At 40.8% G+C, this 24,515-nt stretch overlaps 1 protein-coding gene across 3 annotated transcripts in view; it reads right to left on the reverse strand.

Moving 5' to 3' along the window:
• Window positions 1–24,515, reverse strand: part of CDH4 (cadherin 4) — a 665,178-nt gene that overhangs the window by 227,861 nt on the left and 412,802 nt on the right. Inside the window, exons 1-3 of one of the 3 annotated variants that reach the window (XM_084645891.1) lie at window positions 23,340–23,358; window positions 16,090–16,313; window positions 545–721 (exon numbers count right to left, since the gene is read on the reverse strand). In XM_084645891.1, coding sequence (XP_084502017.1) covers window positions 545–721; window positions 16,090–16,188 — 276 coding nt within the window. In that variant the 5' untranslated portion in view covers window positions 16,189–16,313; window positions 23,340–23,358. Of the gene's footprint in view, window positions 1–544; window positions 722–16,089; window positions 16,314–17,423; window positions 17,482–23,339; window positions 23,359–24,515 lie in introns of those variants that run through there. The other 2 variants (XM_084645890.1, XM_084645889.1) reach the window with 2 other exon arrangements.

Raw genomic sequence — 24,515 nt, forward strand, 5'->3', positions numbered from 1 at the left:
CCAAATGTCAGCATAATGTCCCATGGGGCTAGCTGATCTCTACGAACACCATAGTAAGGGAAGAAATGAGCAACATGCAGTGTAGGAGCTAGTTAATGAAGGATTTCATATAGCTTTGTACATCAATACCCTTCTCAGGCATGCAAACGTACATCTGGATCCTGACTCTGACTGATAGTTGAGAAAAGATGCTCAGGATGTAACACCCTTTCATACTTAGGAGTCACCATTCCTGGCTTCACACCTGCAGTCATCATGCAGTTGAGAGGGTTGGCAACCTGCCATTTTGGAGAGTGGAGCCAACATCTCCCCCCAGGATTAGCTAGAAGGAGGTGATTAAACTCCATCTGAGTTGGATTTGAGGGGAGGGAAGACTTGTATCGTAAGTGCTTTACCTCCAGGACAGACATTGGCTCAGGAAGAGAGAGAAATGACGCTGTGTTTGATGCCCGATCTCCCATGCTACAGACTTGGAGTGCACCTGTTATTGCACCAGAACAACCACATTATTTATTATTATTATTATTTCAATAGTTGCACTTACCCTAACCAACTGCTGAGGGAAGGGCCCTCTTGAGTTTTCTGGCACATTGATTGGTGGGATGACCCAGTCTCTCTTTTGCCTTCTCAGCCCATTAGAATTCTGGGGCTGGCGCCATGGTATTAAAGTGTCACTCGGTTGCGGTGCAAGATCTGTAGATGAATTTTTCTTCCCTTTTTGCTGTTTTTGAGGAAAAGGAAAGCAAAATGCAGTTAGTTTTTTCCAAGTGGGAAAAAAAAGGAAAAAAATTAATCACCACTTGGGACTATTGCCACAGTGACTCTTGCTTGCGTGGAACATTCATGCGTCGCTGTAAAAATTATTGTTGTTAAAATGAAGTAAACATTTCTGCATCACAGAAGCATAATAGACTTTATTGGCATCTTTGCTGCCACTTCATTTTCAATAATGTATGGAACTGTCATTACCAAATCAAACTGCTGTCCAGAATGTATTGTCTTCATTATACCAATTGCAGAAAGCTTTATGAGCATCTTGGATAAAGAAATCTGCAATTTTTGAGTAAATATAATCTACTGGGAAAACAAAAAAAAAAATAACAAAACTCCTCAGGGGTGTTTTAACTCCACTGTACCATGTTAACCTGCTCATTAGCTTTAAGAGAGTACCAATAACTTTTAGTATCTGGTTTTGTGGAAGTAAGCTGGCTGTCCTGACTACCTAGACAATTCTTCTGCTCTGGTGTTGAAAGGGTTCACTATCACAGATCCTTCATTCTGTACATAAAATAACATTTTTTAAACAGAAATTGATTTTGAATTACACATATGCCTTCAGTAAAGGTGCATGTGTATGTAATATTTTGCAGCCTGTAAACCATTTTCTTTTTCAGTGCGTGTGGCAGTTCTCAAGGTTTTGTGCGGGGGTATTTTGTTTTATTGCAGATTTTTATAAAGACAAAAGGTAGCTGAGATAAGGACTGAAGAATTTTGCATTTGGCCAATTTAGGAAAATTACTGATTTTCCTCCCGGCAAACATTGGCCTTTTTTTTGTTTTTAAAAAACAGAAAATGCCATTGCCATTGGTGAAGTAGGTGGAATCATACCTGAGCTTTACAAATTCTCATTAAAATCTCAGAGGGGCCATATGTGGATGTTTGTGGAGACAAAAATGATAGTTTCCCCAGACTCTCAATCTTTTTGCCATCCTCACTGCAAAAAATCAAATTGTAGAAAAATTATCAGAGCCTGGAAAGTGTGCGAGTTCTGAGAACAAAGCAAAGAGCTTTGTTATCTTGTGCATCCGGCTATATTCTATAATGTATATATCAGGCCTTCTTAAGAAGGCTTAACTTTAAGCACATAAGCAGCCTCACTGACTTCAGTGGGACTAATTACATGCAAAAAGTTAAGCAAATGCTTAAGTGCCTTGTTGGACTGGGGCCACAGAATATATTTACACATTATTGATGAGTAGCACAATAATTTTACTCATGCCAGAAAAGTTACATTGATCGGTTTATTTAATATTCCCCACTGTGGGATGCTGCATGGAATAAGATATATAGGGAAAGATTACAATTAATTGTGGGGGGCAAATTAAATTATTTAGACATCACACTACTTGATTTACAGGTGCACAGTGAGTTGGATTTGCACCTGAAAGTCACTGCTGGCACAAAAAATACGAGTGCAAATTTGGATGATGCAAATAGTGCCTAAAAATAGTTTACCCTTTTAAAATCTGGGTCTTAATGCTGGGTGGATACTGAGCTTGGCTGTGATGCTGTATTCCTTGTGCACCCAAAATGCCCACTGACCTCACTGATGTTTGACGTATTTGAGAGAAATTTGGAAAAAATGTTTAGTACAAACCTTAGAGATGAGCTAATTTTTCAGAATATTTAGCCCATTTCCGATCAAAAAAATTCAAAGTGAGAAAATTTTGAACCAATGCTAACACTGATCCAGGTAACTACAGTGATCAGCCTTAGGACTTGACATGGTCATGGTTTTGTAAGCCTTTACTCAAAAACACCACCACTACTGTAGCATCAGTACTTTGCCGATCACTACTGGGATACATTTGCAAGAGCACTAACTCTAGCAAGTGATGAATAGGGAAACAGCATCATAGTGTGGTTCTTGGATGCACTTCCACTATGTTTTAGGATAAAGTACAGGTTTCAGAGTAGCAGCCGTGTTAGTCTGTATTCGCAAAAAGAAAAGGAGGACTTGTGGCACCTTAGAGACTAACCAATTTATTTGAGCATAAGCTTTTGTGAGCTACAGCTCACTTCATCGGATGCATCCGATGAAGTGAGCTGTAGCTCACAAAAGTTTATGCTCAAATAAATTGGTTAGTCTCTAAGGTGCCACAAGTACTCCTTTTCTTTTTAGGATAAAGTAGGTGCTGTTGAAGTTACCCTTAGTAAACCATTCATAAAGGACAATATTTCCAATAGGGTCCCTTCTACTTTAACACCAGAGATGCTTTTCCCTCAACCAATGACAGGAGGCAGTATTAAATAAAGAAAATACTCAGAAATATGTGTCTTTAGAATAGGCCTAGCAGATGCTAGCTATCGGGAAGTATATACATTTTTTTTAAAAAATTTGTAATTGGTTTGCAGTTTCCAATAGGGGTTTCTCTGAGGAGCAGGTATTTGGATCAGTTTACATAATTGGCATGTGAGTGTGGGGACAGATTATGAGGGAATGGACAAATAATTGTGCTCTGCTGAGTTCACACAGTAGAATGCGTCTGAGCTAAAGACAGACTTGAGAATTAACACGAATCCCAAAGCTCTGTGTATACTGAAATAATTAGTGTCAACTCGGCAAGGCAGTACCAGCCTTTTTAGTCTTTGCTGGCAGGTGACTAGACAGTGACTAGCTTCCTTGTTGCCCTGATGATGTTTTCCTACACTAGAACAAACTGTTGACATGTCTCTGAATTTGGAATGCAGAATTTCAAAAAGGGCCTCACAGCAACAATCTTATTTATAAAAACCCAACAACTCTTTTTCATCTTCATTTGTTGATGATGTGTTCTAACGGCCTTAATTTCTCTTGTGTTGTTTAAATAAGTTGAACATGTTTTTCTGCTGTTTCAAAAACTGAGAGACAAACATTGTAACAAAGTCTGGTGAGAATGAATGCCAGACCTGTTCATTCTTCTGACTGAAATATCTAAGAATGTCTCAGGAATAGCACCAACAATCAATTATAAACACCAGTAATCTACCATGTTATTTTGAACGTGCAAGGATCTCATGCCCAACTGGAATGTAAATATGGAAGCTTAGTTATACTAATTGGTAATACAGCTCCCAATTTCATTTTTTTCGCTGTGAAACACTTTTCGCTTAGCTAAACCCTTGGGCTCAGAGATATATGAGATCTATCTATCTAGATTCTTACACGGGCCTCATTGCCATGGTATCGGAGCACCTCACGATCTGTAGTGTATTTATCCTCACAACATCCATGTGAGATACTATTACTCCCGTTTCACACATGGAGAATGAAGGGATGGAGAGACATGCCTGACGTCACGGGGGGAGCCTGTACCAGAGGAGAGATTTGAACACAGGTCTCCAAAGGCTGAAGCTTATGGCCTAGCCACTGGACCACCCTTCCTTTCTACTCTCTCAATACTGAGAGTTCCATTTTAATCTCTCCACTACCTCATTTTCTTTCAGGCCATATTCTGAGCCTGGCTCTCTGTGCTACCTGAGCTGTGTTTGTTGCAAGAAGAGGGGAAGGTGTGACGGTGGCTGCAAAGTGGCTATTTGTACTATCAGCCAACCCTCAGCAGAATTTATGCTACTCTACACCAGGAGCTGATGGAAGGCAACAGCATTTCACCCACACTCCCTCCCCTAGCTACATTCTCTGGAGCGGATAAAGGGCCAGAATGGAATGCAGATTTGGGCCCTCATGTCTTTTATTTATGTAGGGCCAAATTATGTTGAGGGCAGAGGAAGCTGCACAGCTATAAATACAGGGAGAGATGCTGCCTCCTCAGTGTGCTGTCCTCTCCTACAACCAACCAGCTTTGTGGTTCAGCGAGGATGGGATGTGCAGGGGGCAGTACCCCACTTTATCATCCTTGATGGAGCGATGTATGCCTTTGTGGTGCAATCCCTGTGTTCCCCCAAAAGCAGCGACTTACGCATGTCCCTAACCTTTGTGCTTGGGATGCATGTAGGCAGATGGTTACCTTGTGCTCTCCCTACCCCCATGCAATTGAATAAGGGACAGGAACAATTTGCCACTTACTTTGGGGCCTCCATTTGCAATAGTATCATCTTTTCTCCTGCTGATTCTCTACACACTTAGTGGATACAAACTCACTGTGACATTTTGTCCTTTGCGGATCATTACTCTGTGCTAGCTGTTTATAGGGCCCCTAACAGGTTGGCATGAGTGGGATACTCCATGGTGTATTTCAGACAGATTTAGGGGAATTCCCTGTATCATGACCACATGAGGAATGAAAACAAAGTCCTCTGGACTATATTGACACTGCACCTCATTCTGCAACAGGAAGGAAAACACATGCCAAACCAGGAATCTAATTCTACTTTCTGACAGTGGTTTCTTTCCATCCTGGATGTTATGAGGTGGCATTTAAAAAGTTTAGTGCTGTGGTCCAGTGCTGTACACTGAAGCTATAACGGAGGCTCCGTAATTCAGTAACGGCACCTCTTTCCTTGGGACACTGACGCATCAGAGAAGTAGGTCGGAAGAAAATCTTGGAGTTGGACCAAAGCCATTGAGTCAAAGAAAGGAGACTGAAGACAAAGTATGGGGCCAAGGGAAACCTGTTGCAGGGCAGACTAAGCTGGAAAGCAAATTTGTTACAAATTCAGAATTAGTGTGATTTGGTGCCTTAATAGTCACGTTTCAGGAATAACTGTACATACGTGTAGTTAGTACAAAGGTATCAGGGCAGATTTATTAAGAACAGCTCCTGAAAGGACTGTGAAGCTAGCAGTTATCTGTATTGTTTAGATAGTACGTTCTTTTGGGCAGAAACCATCTTTTTGTTCTGTGTTTGTACAAAGGGGTCCTGGCCCATGACGGGAGCTCCTAGGAGCTACTGCACTACAAATAATCATACAGGTGAATTTTTTGTTAATAAAGTAACATTTCTTCCTATGTAAAGCCAAATACAATAAATCAATCAATCACATTTTCAGTATTCACTGTGCACTCCCATTATTTTAAAATGGGGCAATGGTTCCCTTCTCTTCCACAGCTTGATCAGGGAGGGCCAGAGTCCCACACTCTTAGGCTGAGTAGCCCCCTAACTTTTCAAGCAGTCCTAGTAAAATCAGTGTGTGTGTGTAGCAAAGTTGCCATCCCAGCCCACCCCCTTGTGTCCACATGTAGCGCTGCAGCAACTTTTGCCTCAGTTTCCCCCCCAGTGCTTTGTCCTACTTCACTTGTAGGAGTGGCCTGGCCCCCCAACCAGATCACTTTACAGTGTCCAGCCCCTTCTTGGGCCTCAGAGCCTGTTACTAAACTCCATCCAAAACTATGAAAACAACCAAACCTTCAGCCAAGCCACCTCTTCCTCACAGACACACCTCAAATGCTGTGGTCTTTCCATGCCTCCTACGCCTGGAACATCCCCACTACCCAGGGGCTAGCATACTTCTCCCCTTTCTAAGCAGTTCAGGCGGGTGCCGCTCATCAGGGTTCCTGCCTCCAGTCAGACCCAGTTCATTCTGGGAGTAGCCAGCTCATTCTGCTCTTCTCCCCTTTCTGAAGTTCAGCCTTCTTCCAGGCTGCCCCTGGAATAAGAACTCCCCACTTCCAACTGGGCTCACCCAGCTCTTTATGGAAATCCCCTAGCACTCCCCCTCCTGGGTCTGATAACTAAGTTGAGCCACCTGATCTCCAGCAGATGTGTGCATGTGTGGGTGGGGGAGATAACTGATCCATTGCAGGCTAAACCCTTAAAGGGCCAGCCAGCCTGTGATAGTGCATAAAGGTGGCAGAATCTGGCCCTACATTTGTAACAAGGGGAAATGCCCTCTACATTCTGTTTTTTCCTTTCAGCATATTTATTGTTAATAGGTTTATAAATTATCCCACAATATTTTCACTTTTAAAATATACTATTACTTGTTAAGGGCTTGATCCAAAGCCCATTGAAGTCAATGTGTGTCCTTCGATTGATGTCAATGGATACTGGGTGAAGCCCTATGTGCTAACAGAGTGCTCAGAACTGAATGGGATACAGAAGGCAGTGTCCCTGCCTTCCATCTTTAATATTAGACAAACTCCTTTTGTTCCCAGGACAATCCATGTGTCAGCACCTGGTCTCATTGAAGTCCATAACTGGAGCTTTGTTACTGACTTCAATGGGAGTAAGTCTGGGTCCCATGTTTCCTGGTTCATTCTCACCTTGAACTTAAATGAGTGCAGATGTATAGCCTTGTCTACACCAGGTATTCTTCTGAACACTGGTATTTAATGCTAGTGTAGATGAGACTCTAGGTGACTTCCGGAGTTTAAAACTAATTTGTCTACACTACGGACCTTCCAGTGGCACAGCTGTACAGCTGCAGCTGCGCCGCTGTAAGATCTCCTGTGTGGCCGCTCTATGCTGGTAGGAGAGAGCTCTCCTGCTGGCATAATTAAACCACCCCTAACGAGCGGCAGTAGCTACATCAGTAGCAGAGCATCTCCTGCTGACATAGCGCTGGCCAGCTTTTGCCAGTGAAAGTTTTGTTGGTCAGGGGTATGTTTTTTCACATCCCTGACTGACAAAAGTGCTAATGTAGACAAAGCCTAAGCAAGTTTAGATGAAGCTTCTTAAAACACCAGAGGTTCCTTGGAGCCTCTGGCTTTACTGGGCTTCTGCCTGTTTATCTCTTGACTTGAACTCAGAGATTCCTCATTTTCATTTTGCATTGGCTGCAAAGGCCAGGAGCACCCACGAGGGGCTGATGGCTGTTTAAATGCTTGCTGTTGTTAGTCTGTGGCTTGTCAAACTTTAATGGGTGGCCTGTTGTGCTAAGCTCAATGCCCCTTTACAAAACAGACCTAAGAAGGAAATAACTCCCAGAAGATGAACGGCACTAGGGATTCCAATAACCACAATTACCATCTCAGATAGCAAAGAGAAAGCTGTGCCACAATCTTTTCACTAGTCCACAAATAAAATCAGTGTGCATGAAGTAACACCAGCTTTCACCTTCCGCTACACTTAGCAGTAACCAGTCCAGCCAGCTGGCACCTCTCCCCTTCCAGCCAACCTGTCTTTGATATCTGTCAGCCTCTGGCTACAGAGACATCTGGAAGTTATTATCCAGCAGAGCGTATCACAATCCCATTTACATAATATAATATAGTTTGTGTTCCTGCTTAGCTGAACATTTTGGATCGCACTAACATTTGGGTAAATAAGCCGCCATTCTCTGCATATAAATAATATTGTGCTTTAAGGTGTATTCTTTAAAGATTATTAACTTTATAGCGATCAGCCCTGGAAATGAAACATTTCCCATTCAATGCTGAAATATATTACTCTTGCTTCGTGAATAAACAATAACTGTGGTGGGAGGAGAGGGGAAAGTGTTTCCTTTCCAAAATATCAATATTATTTATGACTTGCTTGTGTTTTTCTGATTTGTTAGTCTTATTATTTTCATTGCCTCTTTATAGCTTTGGGTCATACACATTTCAGAAGATAAATAATCTGGTTTTTGTTTTGTTTTTATTGTCAAACCCAATATTTTACTGAGGTTAGATTTTTTTTTAAATAAATGACAAGTCTCTGTAGAACAATCTTCAATCCAATCCTCCAACATATCTCTCTTCTTCCTGTACACCAATTCACATTCTGAAAGGTGGCACCATTTCCTTCCTTGCAGCATATTTCTTTAAAAGTATTTATTCTGAAGCATTGTAGCTGGTTTCCATGGTAGCTATGGGAATGACAGCAGAAAATGCTATTTACCAAACCACAAAATAAAACAATGAAAATATATCTAAGTTCTTTAACAAGGAGAAAATGAGAATGGTGCTGAATAAACATTTGCATGAATTATGTTCTGAGACGACAACATTTTTGTTGACATCAATGATGGTAGCAGAGGAAGAATCAGGCCCTTTTCTCTAAAATACCGTTTTTTTTTACCTTTTGATCTTTTAGCGATGAGAGTGATTTCATTTTGTGTTTTCACGCAGCCTAATGAACGGTTTTCAGAACAAAAGGAGAATTTATTTTAGGGTAATTGATTCTTTTGTATTTAGGTCATTGCTGAATTTGCCAAAGTTGAAGGCAGGATGGGAAATGTAGTAGACGGATGGCCCTTCTTTTTTAGACCTCCTTCTACTACAGTCAGTTTAGTTTAAGCTGTTGTGTTGGAACTGTGCAGGTGAGGAATCCAAAATCTGTTTTTCTCGGTTGTTTTCCTATTGGAAAGTCTATTATGGCTACTTATCAGCCATATTTACAAATAGTTGTAAGCTCGGTGGCAAATTTAATCAAAGATAGATTCACGTCACATCCCATTAGCATCAAAGCATAAATTGCTATTCATGAATGATTTTTGTGTCAAAGTGCTCTGAAAACTGGCATTTTAGCAGCAAGATGTTCCAATGTGCACAGTACTTCAGCAGGGGCATTAAATTAATGTGTTTGCAGAGAAGCCACTAATTGACAATAAGACGTGATTTTGGCAGTGTATTTCCACTTTAAAGATAATGAACAGCGTTCAGATACAGCGAAGATCCCCCTCTGCTCCTAAAACTATATTAATAATTTGTGGTGCAAACAGGAATAGGGGGAACCAATTCCGCCCGGATATTTCAAGTGCCAAATCAAGCTGTTTGATCATTGCTATTTACAAAAGCAAACAGTGGAATCTTAGTATTTGTGACCTTTATCAAATCTGGCTACACACAGTCAAGAATGTTATGTTTGGTTAGAAACTCATTAAACAAAATTATCTCTCCGTTTATAGAAATCGTACAATTACAGTATAAAACATTTTTAATTAAATCAGCTAGTTATGCAAAAATTCATTACTTACTTTTTTTATCAAGTAACAGTGTGGCTGTATAGAATAGATCACATTAGAGTCAATTAGTAAGAAAAATTGTCAGATTTGGCAAGCCACACAGACTTGTAGAACACATCAGCTGACAGTCAGGAAAAAGTTTGAGTGAGATTCTAACAGAGCCATCTCCCCTAAAGGAGACTGTGCTCTGCAAAATGTGCACACATGTATTATGCATGCCAAATCCAACACTGGCGTGAGGAAACTGGTGCGTTTATGTGACCAAACTGTGCTACCGGCTGTATGCACATGCTATTCGTACTGAAAAATGGTGTATCCATGCAAATGTAGGATTCTGCAGTCGCAACAAGCGTGTGTGCATATTATGCCTCTGGCTGGTTGGGTAGGCTTTTGAAAATTTGGTTCCATCTAACTAATAACTCAAACACAATCAGCTTTGTGGAGAACTACAAAAGCTTCTTCACACCTGTAAACCAGTTTAGGAAAGAAAAGTAAGAAGTATATCAGATCCATCTGAAAGCACAAGTGAGAATTTTGAGGTAGGCAGAATGCCCATCAGCCAGTCTCCATGATTCAAACCCACCCCCTTCCAATGGCAGCAGTGGGCAGGACAAGTTTTATTACCTTGTTCCCATGTGAGTTAGTCCATCCCCCATGCATGGGGGAAGAGACTGGTGTGGGAGAGAGGGAAAGAGAATGAAGCTGCATTTCCCCCACACATTCTGCGCCCCAGCAGTGTGTACAGCTCTACCCCAGCTTCTCCTGCTTGGGATCTTCCCCACCCCATCCAGAGAAAGGTGTGTTTCACTGCCCCCGAACTCATCAAAGGCACACCCTGGCTGGCGATGGCATAAACAAGCCCTATTCTGAACAAGTCTCTTTTTAACTGTTGAGGTATTTCAATCTTTTACATATGTAATCCAGGGGGTGGAAAACGCTTTAGACTGTTAGCAAGATAAAACTCCACAGATGATAACGTAAGGGCTGTGTCTTGGGAAAATAGCCTTAACAGTCAATTGGCACTGATTCCACAAGATTTTCATGTTCACGGTGTGTAGCAGCAGATTCTACATCTGGTTCTGGAAAGAACGCCAAAATGAGATGGGACGTAGCACAACCTAGGCAGGGCTTACGTGAGTATTGTTTTTTTAGAGACAGACATCTCTACTTTTTTGCTTGTGCTGGTGCATATGCATGTATTTGCAAGGTTTTAGTTGCACAATTTCCATTGACTTCACAAAATCCCTCTTCAGTTATGAGAATTTGGAAGGACAGGGCAGGAAGACAGTAGGATTTACAAAGAGAATAATTGAAGTAAAAACAGATTTCTCCTTGGATAAGTTACTGACAGCAACAAGGGCTGCTTGTATCCCCAACCCCTTCTGTCGTGAACTCTCTTCTCTGTTGCCGTGTTATCAATATTAAGGTATAGAGTGATAATTACAGAAAAATTAAATACAGTAATGAAGAGAAAACAATCTGTCACAACTGAGTTCATATGTTTCAGCACATATGTATAAGGGGAAAAAAAGTTCAGCTTGCCCTTTATGGGCCAAATCCTCAGCTGGTGAAAATCCAACATAGGTCAACTGACTTCAAGGGATTCAAAGAAGTGGGTGGAGAGGACTGGCATGATAGACAGCGATGAGGATCTCAGTAACTGCACTTTGTATAGACTGGAAGGGGAGGTGTGGAAGGCTAGGAAGTAGATGGATACAGAATCATCCATACTCCTTAGGAAGATTTCAGGGTGTGCACATATGAAACTTAGCGTATTCTGAAGACTGACATCTTCTGCTCTATCACGGTTTACAAGCATATAGTTTTCGTCTTTTGCAGTTGGTTAATTGAATATGCATTTGATAGAAAAACACAGTACATGTTCTTAGCAAAGCCAACAATGCATAGCTAATTCCAGATAAGCAAAGCCAGCAAGCTGACTTTATTTTCTTCTAGAATATTATCCTACTCAAGTTTATCTTTTCATAAATGCTGACGTGAGCTATAAGGGACTAATATTAGTTCCATAAACAACAATTTCTTGTTTGCAAACTATACCCACAGGTCCCATTGACACTTTCAATTGCAACAACAGCCAGTCAAATGAGAACAGTGTGAAAAACTTTATCTTAGTATTTACTGTTATGCTAGAATATCGCTCAGTTTTCTCTGGGGTAATTCAGCACTCCAGTGGGAAATATGTGACCTCATTTGCATTTTCTAATTGAATTGCTATCAGGTTTCCTGCAAGACTGAACAAAAAGAAGTTCCTACAGTTACTAACACCACTTGCACTCACCAGAAAAAAGTTTACCTTCAAGCAGTTGCTAAGAGAAAAAAAATTCTTTATGGCTCATAAAATGGGTTTTATACTTACCCCCAGTTTTATCACAATCTAATGAAACTTAGATTCTGTAGTTAAAATCCTTATATTACAGAGGTGAACACGGAAAATGTGTTGGGCCAGCGATGCCTAGGATAAATAGCTGCTACCTCACATTTATGTAGAATTCCTTATTGATCCTTCAAGAATGAGGTTATGTTATCTCCAAGATAATTAGCAAATTTTAAGGGTGTAAAACAAAAGAGAGGAAACAGAGCCATAGTGTAACCGTTGCTCAGCTTTCAAAACATCAGTTTTCACCAAAAGTAACCATGCTGCTGTTACTGAGCTACACGGATAACAACAAAATCTCTGGTTTCAGAGGAGCAGCTGTGTTCGTCTGTATCTGCAAAAAGAACAGGAGGACTTGTGGCACCTTAGAGACTAACCAACGTATTTGAGCACAAGCTTTCCTGAGCTACGGCTCACTTCATCGGATGCATGCCGTGGAAAATACAGTGAACAGCTTGCAGGTAGACTGCTGCAGCAGCACAGAGCCCTTGTGAATTCAATGGCAGCCTCACTGCAGAGCAGCTGTCTACCTGCATGCTGTCCATTGTGAAGGCTTCTCAAATACCATGATGTTTCTGTCTCAGCTCCATCTATGGCCCCTGCCATCACAGTATCTGAGAGCCCCCCAGTCTTTAATGAATGCATCCTGACAACACTATAGAGAGGTAGGGCCATGCGATTATCTCAATTTTAAGATAGGGAGCTGAGGTACTGAGAGACAAAGTGACTTGCCCAAGAGCCCACACCCAAAGAGCGCATGGCAGAGCAGGAATCTGATCCTATGTCTCCTCAGTTCCAGGCTAGTGCACTAACTACTAGATCAACCTTCCTCTCTGTAAAGGTTGCACTGTAGTAACCATTAAGACAAGCTAACTTTTGAATGGTGCCCACTCCAGGTAGGCCAATCATTTCCTTATGGAATTTTAATTCATTGACAATTCTGAACCAAATTTTGTTTCCCTCTTCAATGAATATGCAAGTGGGTGGGGTGTGGATGGGAATGGGAAGGGGCGGAGAAGCAGAGGAATATGACACTTCTCTTTTGCCCAGTATACCTCTGCAAGAATTAGCCACAGTTGGTCTGCAATCCCCAAGGAGCATGAGGAATTACAGGTCAGTGCTAATTAGCCCCAAAGGGAGGTCCGTGTGAGGGATAAACGCGAGCAAACTCTGACCTCAGGGGGCTGGATAAGAGACTTAACACCAGCAATTTTTAAGTATCCAGGAGCTACAGATCACCTACACAAAATCACTCATAGATTTACAAAGTAAAATGGATTATTTTGATTGTCTACACCAGTGTTTCTCAAGGCAGCAAGTCGGTCCCTGGTATTAAAGAGGTTGAGAAACACTGGTCTGCACTGCAATACAGATCACACGTAATGGTTTGTTGTTCTCAAGAAACATTATATATATTTATTTGAAGTCTTGCAGGCGAATCAGAAAAGACCCTAAAACAGTTTTTATAAAAGCACTTTTGATTCAGTTGTATTAGACCTTGTAACAATACATTTCAAATCTTTTCCCGTAACAGCCATGAAATGCTGTATATTAGGGTCATGGCCTGAAACTGGATATTGTTGGTTTTTAGCACCACATTGTTATCTTTGAAAATAATCCCATGATGTTGCTCCTTTCTTTGGTAAACAAGTCTTATTTTGCTTGCAGAAAGCATGAGGGTTTAAATAAAATACAAGTCAGATGCCTGAGATGTGGCACAATAAAACTGTCTGTGACCTTGTCATTAGTCTTGTATTCCACAGTTTTTCAGCATCAAACTATACACTAATAAGGCTTTTAGAAAGGAATGATATGAATTTTAAAAAGCTGTTGTTCGTTCTATCTTGAACCACAGTTCAGTTTATTTTAACATTAGAGGAATTTCCAGTCAGCTATTTTACTAAAGCAGAAATGTGCATTCTCTGGGCTTTCCCAGAGTGAGAAGAAACTGGAGTACAGAAGCTGCATTACTTTGTTCCCCAATATTTAATCACTGTTAGAGAAAATGGGCTTTCTTTTGCGCAGCTTTGTGATGAATAGATTTTTTTTCTTCAATTCCTAGGCAACTCTGCATTTTTTAAAATCTCTTTTAAGCTCAAACACAAAATGAAATTTTCCAAAACTTTTAGCGAATCAAAAAGTAAAACAAAATTTGTGCAACCTCAAAATGAAATATTTTGGTTTGATTTCAAGAGTTTTATGTATTTTCGTTTGGATTTTCTAAAATAAAATTAGAGGACATTTTTGAAAGAAAAAGTCATTTTGAACCAAAACATTTAAAATGTGTCATTTGGAAAAATGTCAAAATGAAACAGTTTGATTTCTTAGGATTATTTTTTTTTCAACTGAAACAATTCAGTGAAAACAGCACAAATTTGCGGAACATTGAGGTGTATCTGCATTTTTCTCTGAAAAAGTTTGCCCAGCTGGATTCTTTTGTTACTAAGTGGCAGATACAGCTGATATAACGTACAGGGCGTAGTTATGTCTTGTACAAGACAGAGCAATGCTACGGAAGACTGAGGAGGTGGTATATGTACATGGCTCAAAACCTTGTGAAAGTTCTGGGGTGAAAACATTGGGTGGCTACAGAAAACAACTCCATCTAAGTGCTTTCCACCATGTTTCCCAGCAGGTGAAAAAACTGTCCCGGAAAGGATGGGAAGGAAGCAGGACCGTGACCGCCCAGAGAGGACTAGGTGTACTTGGGGAGTCAGAAGCACCGTCATAAAGCACGAAGAAGGATTGTCGCCTCTCTGAGCTGCCCCTGTGGTGGGGTGGCTCTGTACCATTGTCATCTACGCTACAAGCTAGGGTTGTGAGTCCCTTGCTCATGTACACTTACTCGCACTAGCTCTCACTGAGTTAGCGCAGGCATAAATAGCAGTGTCACTGCAGTAGGGCTGGTAATGGCAGTGGAGGCCATGCATGGAACTGGTAGTTTTCAATACGGCTCAGCCATGCCTCTGCGCCTGCGGCTACCCTGCTCTTTATACTCACACTAGCCAGGGGAATCACCCTCACTCATAGTGTAGAAGTAGCCTAAATTGCATGACGTAGTCCTCAGGCTGCAGGGCAGGGACTGTTCTTTCTTTTTTAGTCACCATGCACATCTATGATGTTAAATATATAATAATGAATACACCTGAGATGCGATGTCTCATGAAATTTCCCTTAAGTATGTATTGGTGGCTTTTCTAAGGCTTTGGAATTGGCCTGGGTTATTTAACTCCAGGGAGGAGGGATGTTGATGCTCAGCAGACTGAATGCCTGTCACAACGGTGCCATGTTGTGCCTGGTTGCCCTTTTGGCCACTGAGGGCACTAGACAGTGTTGCTAATGAGCAGAAACAATGCTCCAGCCCTTGTTGTCTTGGAAGAAAACAAGCTAAAATCTCCTCTCTTGATCCTCACTGTGGAGACAGACAGACAGATTGCTCGTTGCAAGAAACTTATTATTATAAAATCACTGCAGAAAACTTCCTGGGTCAAATTCCCCTCTCAGCTGCACCAGTGGAAACAGAGTGGTGTTAGTCCAGATTTACATTACTGCTACAGAGCAAATTGTGACCCTGGGTGTTTTGAGAAAAGGTTGCAATTAAATTCTGGAAGGCAGTCGGGCACGGGGTCTTATTGCTATTCATTCATTCAAAGGCCGTATTTCGAGTGGAGGGACAATATTAACTGTAAACAGCAAAGAAATTCTAGTAGGAAAAATTCTATAGACTAAAAAGCTTCACGATATAGATCAGAACCAGCTGATCACTTAAGACTATAAAAGTATGAACTGAGGAGTTTATTCTCCTCTCTAGTAACACTAAGTGAAAGCACATGTGTCAGCAGGAGAATATACTGCTAAAGAATTGCTCACAAGATGTTGGCCATAGCTTGTGGCACTTCCTATTTGAAAACCCGCCCTTTAAATACAGTTGTATAATACATGAAGTTCACATTCATATTATGTGCAACTTCTTTAAGAAATAGTAAACGTAATGGGAAATAGGTCTAGGTATACTTAATCCTGCCTCAATACATGGAGATGGCCTAGGTGACCTCTTGAGGTCCCTTCCAGTTCTACGTTTCTATGATTCTATGAAACACCACAAGAGGCAATTTTAATCAAGGAAAGACAGCCTTAAAGGTCTTTACCTTGTGTCCATTGTGCTGTGATTTCTCCCCAACCAGTAATCTGACCATTGTTTCCCATCTCTCTAGGGTCTGGTGGTCCCACGCAGTTACCATAAACATTGTCTGTTTCAAGGGGATTTGCACCTGGTGGGCAGCATATATGGTCCCATCTGTCCTCACTTTGAAGTCCAAGTTGTTGGTTTCGTACCGAATTCCGTTCTTCCCGGGACAGGCACTAAATTTCACTAGAATAGGAGGCAAGAGACAAAGAACATGCACATCAGATAAAAAAAAAGCCATTGAACACAAGTTTCAGACATTTAATTTTCAGACGTATGCTGTCTCTCTCTCTCTCTCTCTAATAACCATCAAGGAAATGATTTAACCGTTTCTTTGCCCTTTCAGGAATGCTCTTGTGCTTTATCTCTATCCCCAGGGAAGAAGCTGTGGGCCATTTTTAAAGTATTTGATACAGTTTCATTCGATCTAAAACACAGCTGTTCCCCATTTCTACAAGTGGATTTCTCCCTTGTCACTGTTATCTTTTAAATTCAACTAGAGTCTATTACCCCACTGTGGGTATTCTTTAGACAAAATGTATTTTTTCTGCCCAACCCTTCAACAATTTACCTATGAGACAGATATGTATAGATGCTTAACTAAAATTTAAACACCTGTAACAATTCCATTATCAGAATAATAAAAAATATTTTTTACACAAAGAAAAATTTTAAATATATCCCTCTGCTGGAGTCAGATACACAGAGAGAACTGTAATCTCTCGCTGATCTGACTGTTTGGCATACTACAGTCAAGTGAAAGAGTTGGAACTCTGAAACAACCTACAAACTGCAATGTACAGTCTGTCTGTCTCTCTCTCTCTATATATATATATAATCAGATCAAAGTTCTCTTACTTATAAATCTTTGTGTATTTTTAAGTAGAATTAATTTAAAGATGTGATTGAGAAGCACTTTTATGCATGCCAAGCTGAATATCACAAACGTTAGGTTAAAAACAAAACAAATCACCCCATATTAATTAAGCAACACAATCGACTGATTAGATAAGATTTGAACCGGCAAAGCACAATATTTTTGACTGCTCCAACAAGCCACCAGAAAAAAAACATACACCCTATCAAAAGAAACACATTACAGCAGCGAAAACATTTCCAGTGATTGCAAATGGATATACAGCTATCTGTCTTAGGTACTTATATGGCTCCCATCACTGTTGTATGCAAGCACCTCACAGTCTTTTATGTATCTATCCTCTTAATACCTCCCAAGAGGTAGGACAGTGCTATTATAACCCCTTTTTACACAGGGAATAGAGACAGAGAGACACTTACGATATGTCTTCATAGCAAAGAAAAACCAATGCTCCTGGGACTCATTGTTGCGTAGACTTCCGGGCTCAGGCTGGAGCCTGGTCTCTAGATCCCTTGTGGGAGGGTCTTGCTGAGTCAGCTGGCATGGGCCAGCTGCAGCTTTTTCTTTACTGTGTAGACATACCCTTAGGGTTTTGTCTAGGCAGGGACGCTCAGGAAAATTAATCCAAATTAACTAAAAGGTATGAATTTAAGTGGATTAGCTCAGCGGCATTAAACCCCTGTGTGGAAACTCTCATTCAGAATTAAATTGGCTTTAATTCACGATAGCTTAATTCATTTTGGAAGTGAATTAAACTAAACCAAATTGAGGACTCTTTAATTCTGAACAAGAGCATTCAAACATGGGCTTTAACTAATCCACTTTAAATTCAGACTTTTGTTAATTCAGATTAATTTTCCTGAGTGTCCCTGTGTAGACAAGCCCTAAGTGATTTGCCCAAGGTCACACACAAAGTGATGGAGCAATGAACTGAATCCAGGTCTCCTGAGTCTTAGACTAGCACCCCAACCACTGGACCATCCTTCTGCTGCATTATGCACAGTGCATCTCTAAATGAGTTTAGTATCGAGATCATTTCATAACTGTGCTGCTTACAAAGGCTTTCCAGATTATATATTTATTTAAACCATTTTAGTATATTTTTAAATCTATATGCTGTTGGAACTGTCAGCTAATGCTGCCATAAATTATGAGGCAGCAAGAGCAAGTGTCACATTTTGCTGACAAAAACACTGGAAAAAGTTACCTAGTATTTAAAAAAATGTGGGTATCAAAGCAATTATAGTGGGAGGATTTTTTTAAAGCAATTTCACTGTCACCTTTTGCATGATTTAATTACTGTTTATTCCAAAACCCAGAGGGAAAAAGCTCTTCACTGTTTTGTTTTATAAAGTGTGTTATTCTGTGACTTCACATTTCATTGTTGCTTGGTTTGCAGTACATAACTTTTATGCCGGTCTCATCTGGAATATTTCAATTCAAACCTCTCCCCAGTTATCTGTGCCTCCCTCCCCCGTGACACTAAATATTTTTTCACATAATAGGAACGGCCACCTTCTGCATTGCTAGAAGTTCAAACAAAAATAATTACTTGGTTTGTCTAAGAAATAGAGTATCGCATTATTATAATCTTTATTTTGGTTATTATGGGTACGTAACTTCGAACAGCTCTCTACAGAGGTTTGGAAAGGGAGGCACAATCCCTGCCTTTAAGAGTTCACAGTCTGCATCAAACGGACACTGAAGGACACTGACACAGGAACCAAATACAGGGATTTTCTGCGGCCCCAGCTCTGTGAAGTTTTTGGTCGTCTCAGGTCCAGCCACGGATGTCATAGAAAATAGAGGATGTGCAGTAGCTTGAAGCTCAGTTCTTACTAAGGCAAAACTTCTGTTGAGACAAACAGGAGTTTTGCTGGGGTAAGGGATGAGGAACGACTACAGAATTAGGCTTTACGTGATGTCAACAAATTTGGAGGTTGTCTCCAGCCGCAAAGTTCTGATGTGGAACTGAACCACAATGTTCTCAACGTCTGTGGCTCTTTGGAGTGAGAGTTCTAATTCAGGCCCATTACTTCTTGTTAAAATCCTGGGATCACTTTGAGTTACGGCATAGACAGGTTTCAGAGTAGCAGCCGTGTTAGTCTGTATCCGCAAAAAGAAAAGGAGCATCCAGTGAAGTGAACTGTAGCTCAAGAAAGCTTATGCTCAGATAAATTTGTTAGTCTATAAGGTGCCACAAGTCCTTCTTTTTTTTTTTGCATAGACATATAGAGACTGAGCCAAACCGAAATCAAGAAGAGTCTGTCCACCAGCTTTAGACTAGGCCCATAATGAGGAATACACTAAAGTCTGAATAAGTATGAACATGTAAGGTTTGTATGGCATCGCTCACAACCCCAGCTATGTTATTACCAGAAAACCATTAAGTATTTAGCATTTTAGGGGGAGATTTCAATGCCACTATGGGATTTGGAGACTGACTTTCAATGGGACTCTTGGTCCTAAATCCATTAGGAGCTTTTGACAATCTTCCCCCAACTCTCAGCCATGGTAAATATGTAAGAACACACTCAGGGCTTGTCTATATATTTAGTTTGCAACACACTGGGGTGTGATTGTACCCCTCACTAAGTGCCTGTGCAGACCCTGTGGACATGCACTAACATTCCTTAGTGCACTTTAATCTACTCCTGTTTCAAAGCACTACTAGTGCACAGCTGGGTCCACATGGGCAGTTAGTGAGTGGCAGGCTCGTATAGGGTAGATTTGCACCCCAATTTGCTGCAAACTAAGGCTATGTCCACACTAGAGAGTTTACAGCAGCACAGCTGAAGCGATGCAGCTTCGCTGCTGTAAGATCTCTCATGTAGCTGCTCTACGCTGATGGGAGAGAGCTCTCCCATCAACATTATTAAACCATCCCAACGAGCGGCAGTAGCTATGTTGGCGGAAGAAGCTCTCCCACCGACACAGCGCTGAGCACGCTACCGTTTATGCCGGCGGAACTTAAGTTGCTCACGGGGGTGTTTTTTCACCCCCCTGAGCGACATAAGTTTTGCTGACATAAGCAGTAGTGTAGACATGGCCTAAATGTTTGTGTAGGCAAGCCCTGAGTGTACTATAGCTGTTTGGTTGCCATTTATTTATTTTGATACTGCTCCCACCCAGCACTCTATGTACTGTACAAACAAAATCTGGGAGCATTATTAGCCCCTGATTTATGTAATGGAACTGTAAACTCTAAAACCCAAACAGGCACAGTGATAAAACTGATATATAAGAAGAAAAGAGAAAGAAAGAAAGAAAGAAAGAAAGAAAGAAAGAAAGAAAGAAAGAAAGAAAGAAAGAAAGAAAGAAAGAATTAAGCAAGCTATAGTGGTTGCCTTTTATAATCAATTCAACACTTAGTTTGATTTCATTTAAATTAAAAAAAACCACAATGTACAATGTGAAAAATCCCTTCCTATATGTACATATTGATTCAATATTCAAAATACTTAAACATCTGTTTAAGACACTGTTCCAATATGCTGCTCTAGTGTCATATGTCACTGTGCCGACTTTTATGCTCCATTATCTGAAAATGGCTACCTCTTAGACAAAGTCCCTCTGTGATTCACTAATTGCTTCCATTAGTTTAAAACAAACTCGACTAGACAGAGAGAATCCTGAGAGAAATTAAGACTAATTTTTTAAACAAGCAACCTCTCTGCTCCACTTTGTTCCTCTCAGATACAACAGGTAGACAAATACACAGAGATTTATTAAAAACAGGGAAGTCCTCCCCAACTGAGATCTTAGATGGGCAAAAAGACAGCAGACTTCAAGGAGAGTATGTGGACCACAGCCCAGCAAGGCAGCCTCAGTAATAACTAAGTATATTAGGCCAAGTTCATCCTTAGTATCAGTTTATTAGCTTCAAAGGAGAGACACTAGGGTGCAGTTAGCTTATTGTGAGGACTATATTGTGAATCCTTCACTCAGGCTGGTGAGCAGTTACTGACTCTATTGCGCCTATGGGGGTACCTGTTTACCAATGTCAGGGGGTCACCATCTGGCCTATTTGGGTCTCTCTTATGACTACTTACATATGCCCTAAAGGGCTGATCTAGGGTTGATCTGAGAGATGCCAAGAACACTGTCTTCAATGAGGGGGTAAGCTGCTCAGCTCCTTTCAGGATCAGGCCCTGAGTGACTCAGTACACGAACGCTTTTGGTAGCCCTTTCATGGCTCACCTATGCATCCTGACCTCTGATACATACCAATGTATTTATGCCCTAAATCTGATGACACATGATGATTGTTGTGACAATCTACACTATTATGGTCACCACTTTTACAAAATTATGATAAATCTTGTCAAGGCTTAAATTCTCAATGATTTTTTCCCAGAGGCTCCCCTTCCTCCCCTCAATTCGGAGCTCCAGGCTTTAGCCCCATGGGGGGAAGGGGAGGTGCCAGGGCTCAGGACTTCAGCTCCTGCGGTGCGGGCCAGAGGGGATGAAGCCCCAAAGGCAGGCGCCTCCCACAGGTTTGAAAATATTTCCTGGAGGTCCACTCTGGTGGACTCTGGCTGAATTTAAACCCTGAATCTTGTGCAAAGTATGCCTTGTGAGGTATCACTGGAAAAGTTATAATCTGTTGAGCATCACTATCCTGCTAAAATGTGTGTATCATCTTTGTATTTGAAGTTATGAAATTTTGCTCTATGTTTGTTACCGAAACATCTTGTGAGTCTGAGTAATGCACATAGACCAGCCCCTGAGAGGTAACAGTGAACAAAAACCGCACATGTCAAGCCTCACATAGACAAAAGGTGTTGGCAAAAGATTTGCAATTCACCTGAGAGAGATGCTACAAATCTCACATATGCCACAGACTGAGTGTCTACACCCCAGCGAGGGGATATTCCTAAATGCCAGGAGGAGAATATGAATAAGTGACAGTGACATCACCACTTCACCTCTCCCCCCTCACCTATACTGAAGGCAACAAGATCGTTTGGAAGACAAAAACATTTGAATTGGGGGGAGCGGTCCAAACTGGAAAAGCTTTCCAGTTAGCACAGACTGCTGTAGGCTTTTAGGTAAGAGAAGCCTTGTTGCTTCAAATTTTACTTAACCTGATAAAGTTTAGGAAATAGTTTGCAGTTTTTTATCTTTTATTTCCTTTTGTAATCAGTTCTGAATGTCTATGCTTATACCACTTATAATTGCTTAAAATCTATATTTCTGTAGTTAATAAACTTATTTTAATGTTTTATCTAAGCCAGTGTGCTTTTGATTGAAGTTTGGGGAATCTACTCAGGTTACAAAGGCGAGTGCATATTTGTACCCTTTGATGGTATGACGAACTAATTAACGAGCTTATTCTAATCAAGGGGGTCTTGAGCAGTGTAAGAAGCACATTTCTGGGGTGCAAGGCTGGGGTTGGGGGAATTTGCAGGTGTCTCCCTGTATACAGTTTGAGAGTGGCTGAGAGAGCCTGCATATAACTTCGGGTGTGCCTTCACATACGAATGGCTGTGTGAGAGCAAAACCTGAGGGGGCTGCTTGCCACTAGCAGAGCAGTGAGAGGGGTACTCTGAGCAAGATAGTTAAGGGGCACAGCAATTCCACAGTCCAGATAGTACCTTGGGGCATGTTACAATTGTACATTACAAAAACTGCTTCAGTAAATTATGGAAAGCACAAACAACATTGCTGGGAAAAAATCCTCTATTGGATTGTTTTATCCGCTATTTAGATCACAATTGCTGGCTAATCTCCACTGTGGACTCTCAGGTACTCTTCAAAGGGGTGTAGAGGATTCAGCCTGACAAGTCAAACTTTAATGAGAGTTGTACAACTAAATCCAGGTAGAGGCACTTTGAAAATTTATCTCACAACAATTAAATCCAAATGTCTTTAATGGAGAAGCCCATCACACAGACTCATTAAGATTGAAAGTAAGGTATTAATGTTTTATGGTTGCTGAGGAGATGAACTTGCATGAGGGATGGATAAGAATGTCTCAGAGTTTTTGCGTGGTTTCAGGGACTTTAACAATGCATTTTGCATATTTTGTGCCACAAGGACTCCTTGTTTTTATACATGCATACATACATACATACATATATATATATATATTACAATTTTACAAATTACACTCCATTAAAGTTAAGCACTGGTTTGATTGCTTTCCTGAATCAGGACATCTGTATATACTGAATGAAATAATATTATATTTCAAATAAAAAATACAGCATGCACCTTATCACATGCACTTTACATGATACTCCTGTGGAACACTGCCTCATTCAGGGTGCACTTTAGGAGACAGGCAGTGAATGCTACAATGCACTGCTCCATTCAAAGTTCACGTTACTCACAAATGAATGCAGCAGCGTTCCACAGAATCCAGACAGTTCCCTAGGATTTACATAGCTTGTGGGTGGATATCATTTTTCTGCAGGACAGCAACCTTCAGCCACCAATAAAATGCTGTGGGGGAATCTCCGGGAGTAGATTCTTTTGGATATTTCCTCCCCATGCCTTACAGCAGAAGGAGAAGATCTCGTTTGTAGGAAGTTTCAGGGAGCCAGGGGAAAATGTTTCACACGGTCATCGGTGGCTGAAAGCTGGAGACTACAATGGAAATGCTTAAGTGTCCTTCACCGTAGGCGCTCCAGTCACACTGTAGCACAAGTCACACTAAAATGCAAATATGCTTCCATGTGGTATAGCAGAATTGCCAGCACTCTCCTCTGAAACCTTATTATCATTACACACACCCACACTCCTCGCTGCACAAAGAGCATGCTTTTACGGAATTTCTACAGCATTTATCTTGGGGGAAAAAAGCACATTACTCTATAGTAATAAATGTGACGCCAATCCATTTTTTTAAATTCCTCCCTCCCCATTTTGCTTTAATTGATACAGAATTAAACTTTAAAATTTACATGATGCCCAATAATGTTGATCTTTTTTCTGTAAATAGCTCTACATTTATGTCATTTGCAGTTGATGCAAATCTTGTATTAAAAAAAACAAACAAAAAACCACTGGCTATGTTTACCAAGCTCCGATCTCTGTCGACTTGAATCTATCTTTCTTTGACCAGTTTGAAGTCTAAGGAACACTGCATGAATTTAACATTCAAATGCAGTGGCATCAGTAATTAGGATTTCGGATAAACAGCAGAACCCCACATCTATCATTTTTACAGGATGGAAATTTTTTTTAATATACTGTGGATAAATGTTCAGTGATGCTTATCGAAAGCTTATGCTGAAAACACCATCAAATGCTGGATGAAAAGAAAACCAGTAAGGCATCCTCATTAGCAGGCTTTTAGGTTTAACCCTTTACCCTCATCATTTTTAATTGCTTGCTCTATGAAAGGAGGCAGTATGACAAATCTGATATGGCAAAATAGGTACTGAATGCCAGGCAGAGAAGTTGCAGCAGTCTGCAGCAGACTTCCTGGCATCTAAGGAAGAAAAAAGCTGTATCTTTCTTCAAACAGGAAATGGTGTAAAAATGCAACAAGTTTATGAATTGTC

The sequence above is a fragment of the Lepidochelys olivacea genome, assembly GCF_965140295.1.
Source record: "Lepidochelys olivacea isolate rLepOli2 genome assembly, chromosome: 13".
Lineage (NCBI taxonomy): Eukaryota > Metazoa > Chordata > Testudines > Cheloniidae > Lepidochelys > Lepidochelys olivacea.